General features: G+C 61.3%; 1 protein-coding gene across 1 annotated transcript in view; it reads left to right on the top strand.

Moving 5' to 3' along the window:
* The window catches only part of LOC113486977 (dynein heavy chain 17, axonemal-like), a 10204-nt gene that overhangs the window by 3965 nt on the left and 3650 nt on the right, over nt 1-2589 (top strand). Inside the window, exons 8-13 of the mRNA XM_026861321.1 lie at nt 6-162; nt 520-624; nt 772-929; nt 1470-1608; nt 2073-2300; nt 2437-2589. The exon at nt 2437-2589 is cut by the window's right edge and continues 73 nt beyond it. Coding sequence (XP_026717122.1) covers nt 6-162; nt 520-624; nt 772-929; nt 1470-1608; nt 2073-2300; nt 2437-2589 — 940 coding nt within the window. The remainder of the gene's footprint in view (nt 1-5; nt 163-519; nt 625-771; nt 930-1469; nt 1609-2072; nt 2301-2436) is intronic.

A 2589-nucleotide genomic window follows, 5' to 3' on the forward strand; every position in this document is an offset into this window, starting at 1 on the left:
CGCAGGTGCTACATCACCCTGACACAGTCCCTCCACCTCTGCATGGGGGGCGCCCCCGCCGGCCCCGCGGGCACCGGGAAGACGGAGACCACCAAGGACCTGGGCCGGGCTGTGGGCATGATGGTCTACGTCTTCAACTGCTCCGAGCAGATGGACTACAAGGTCAGGGGGGGGTAGAGGGCGCCCTCCAAGACAGGGGGGGACCCTCTTTTGGGAGGCTGCGCTGCAGCCCCCATGTTCGGCTGCAGCGTCCGTCACCGGTGCCCTAAAGCTGATGTGTGGGTCCAGCAGCAGCCCCCGGTGCCATCCTGCACCGCCCGCGCCCACCACAGCTCCAGCCAGATCGTGCCCCTTGAAGCCCGGGGGGGGCTGTAACGCCGCGGGGCATTTCCCCCGGGGAAAGCACAAACCACAAAAGCAAGAGCAGCTCCCGGCCCTTGGCCTTTCCTCCCAAACCCCCCGCTGCAGCCCGTGTCAGAGCTCGGGGTCTGAAGCCCGTCCCCGGTGATTTCTCCCCAGTCCTGCGGCAACATCTACAAGGGGCTGGCTCAGAGCGGCGCCTGGGGCTGCTTCGATGAATTCAATCGCATCGCAGTGGAGGTGTTGTCCGTGGTTGCTGTGCAGGTGCGGCTTTCCCTGCAAACCGGCGCAGCGCCGTGCCGCAGGGACTGGAGGAGACGTTCCAGTTCACGTACCGAACGCTGGCTCAGTCAAACCTGACTTTCACAAGGACAGTTTGACGCTGTTATTTCGCCTCCTCTCATCTGCCAGGTGAAATGTGTTCAAGACGCAATTCGCGCCAAGAAGAAAAGATTCGATTTCCTCGGAGAGACGATCGCTCTGATCCCCTCGGTTGGGCTGTTCATTACCATGAACCCCGGCTACGCAGGACGGACAGAACTGCCTGAAAATTTAAAAGCCCTGTTCAGGTACCCGTGGGCAGGGGGGTCTGTGGGCAACTGGCAGTTGCCACAGCATTCACCTCTGCGGTGACACTCCAGTGCTACATCCATAACGTGAACTAAACCTCGGCTCCTGCAAAAGAGAGTATCTGCCAGGGGCACCTTGGCCCCCCAGGACCACCTCAGGGGCCCTGAGCAGGGCTGCTCAGCCTGGAGGAGAGGATGCTCGGGGTGTCTAATTGCCCCCCTTTGGCTAAAATCCAACTGAGAATAAGAAAACAAGGTGGTCGCGTGCTGGAAGGGGCGGCCCAGGGGTGCTGTGGGTTTTCTGTCCTTGGAGGAACACAAATGTGGTTGGAGAAGGCCTGGGGTGACCCGTTCCAGCTGTGACACGAGCCCTGCCTGGAGCAGGAGCCTGGACAAGGCACCTCCAGAGACCCCCCAGCCGGTGGAAATTCCTGCCCAATTCTCGTTGAAAACGCGGGTGTGAATCCTGGCTGGCTGCGGGAGCGCGGGGGGCGTGTGGCCATCCCCGCACAGCCCTCTAACCCGGCACCGCTCCTCCAGACCCTGCGCCATGGTCGTCCCCGACTTCGAACTGATCTGTGAAATCATGCTTGTGGCAGAAGGTTTTATTGACGCCAAGCTGCTTGCAAGGAAGTTCATCACTCTGTACACGCTCTGCAAGGAGCTACTGTCCAAGCAGGTAATTTAACGTACTGCACGGGGTCTTTAAGATGAAAGAGTTCGTTTGAATTTCAAACCTGGCGGCTTGTAGTCGCGTTGCTGGCATCGTGCCGCGCCGCGCAAGGTCTCTGCCCCGACCAACTCCACTTCCACGCGGGTGCATCATCAGGCACATTCCTGCCTTCTGGAATAAATCAAGTACAAAAATAGAAATGAATAGACCGCAGCCGGTTAAGATGAGAGCACGCAGATGTCGCTCATCTCAGCAGAAGCGATTTGCAATAGAAACGTGGTTCCAGGAAGGAAGCCAGGCTGCGGCTCCCCTCCCGGCAGGGCGGGTTTGTCTGGAGCACAAACCCAGTCCCGTCTGCTGGACGCCGGGTCACCTGGCTGGGCAGCGCGCAGGGCGTTCCTCCACGGTGGTGTCTGAAGCTGTTTTCTCCCACCCAAGTGAAACTGTGACACTCTGCCGCCTGTTGGCAGGACCACTACGACTGGGGTCTGCGGGCGATTAAGTCTGTGCTGGTGGTAGCCGGCTCCTTGAAGAGAGGGGACCCCGGCTGCGCGGAGGACCGAGTTCTGATGAGAGCTCTACGAGACTTCAACATCCCCAAGATCGTGACAGACGACTTGCCCGTCTTCACGGGGCTGATTGCCGACCTGTTCCCAGGCCTGGCCATCCCCAGGAGCAGGGACCTCGACTTGGAGAAGGTGCATGCCGCGGCGCGGCGCCAGCGCCATCCCGGCCCCGCAGGGTCCAGCGGCTGGAGGGCCATTCAGCACGGGGGGGCCGCTCGTCTCTGGGCCCGTGGCGAGGCCGCGACGCTGCCTGTGGCCCCCTCCCCAGGTCGTCAGGCAGTCCGTGCTGGAGCTGAAGCTGCAGGCGGAGGAGAGCTTTGTGCTGAAGGTGGTGCAGCTGGAGGAGCTGCTGCAAGTGAGACACTCCGTCTTCGTCATCGGCAGCGCCGGCTGCGGCAAGTCCCAGGTAGCGGCCAAACAT

The sequence above is a fragment of the Athene cunicularia genome, assembly GCF_003259725.1.
Source record: "Athene cunicularia isolate RWA chromosome 18 unlocalized genomic scaffold, athCun1 chr18_part1, whole genome shotgun sequence".
Lineage (NCBI taxonomy): Eukaryota > Metazoa > Chordata > Aves > Strigiformes > Strigidae > Athene > Athene cunicularia.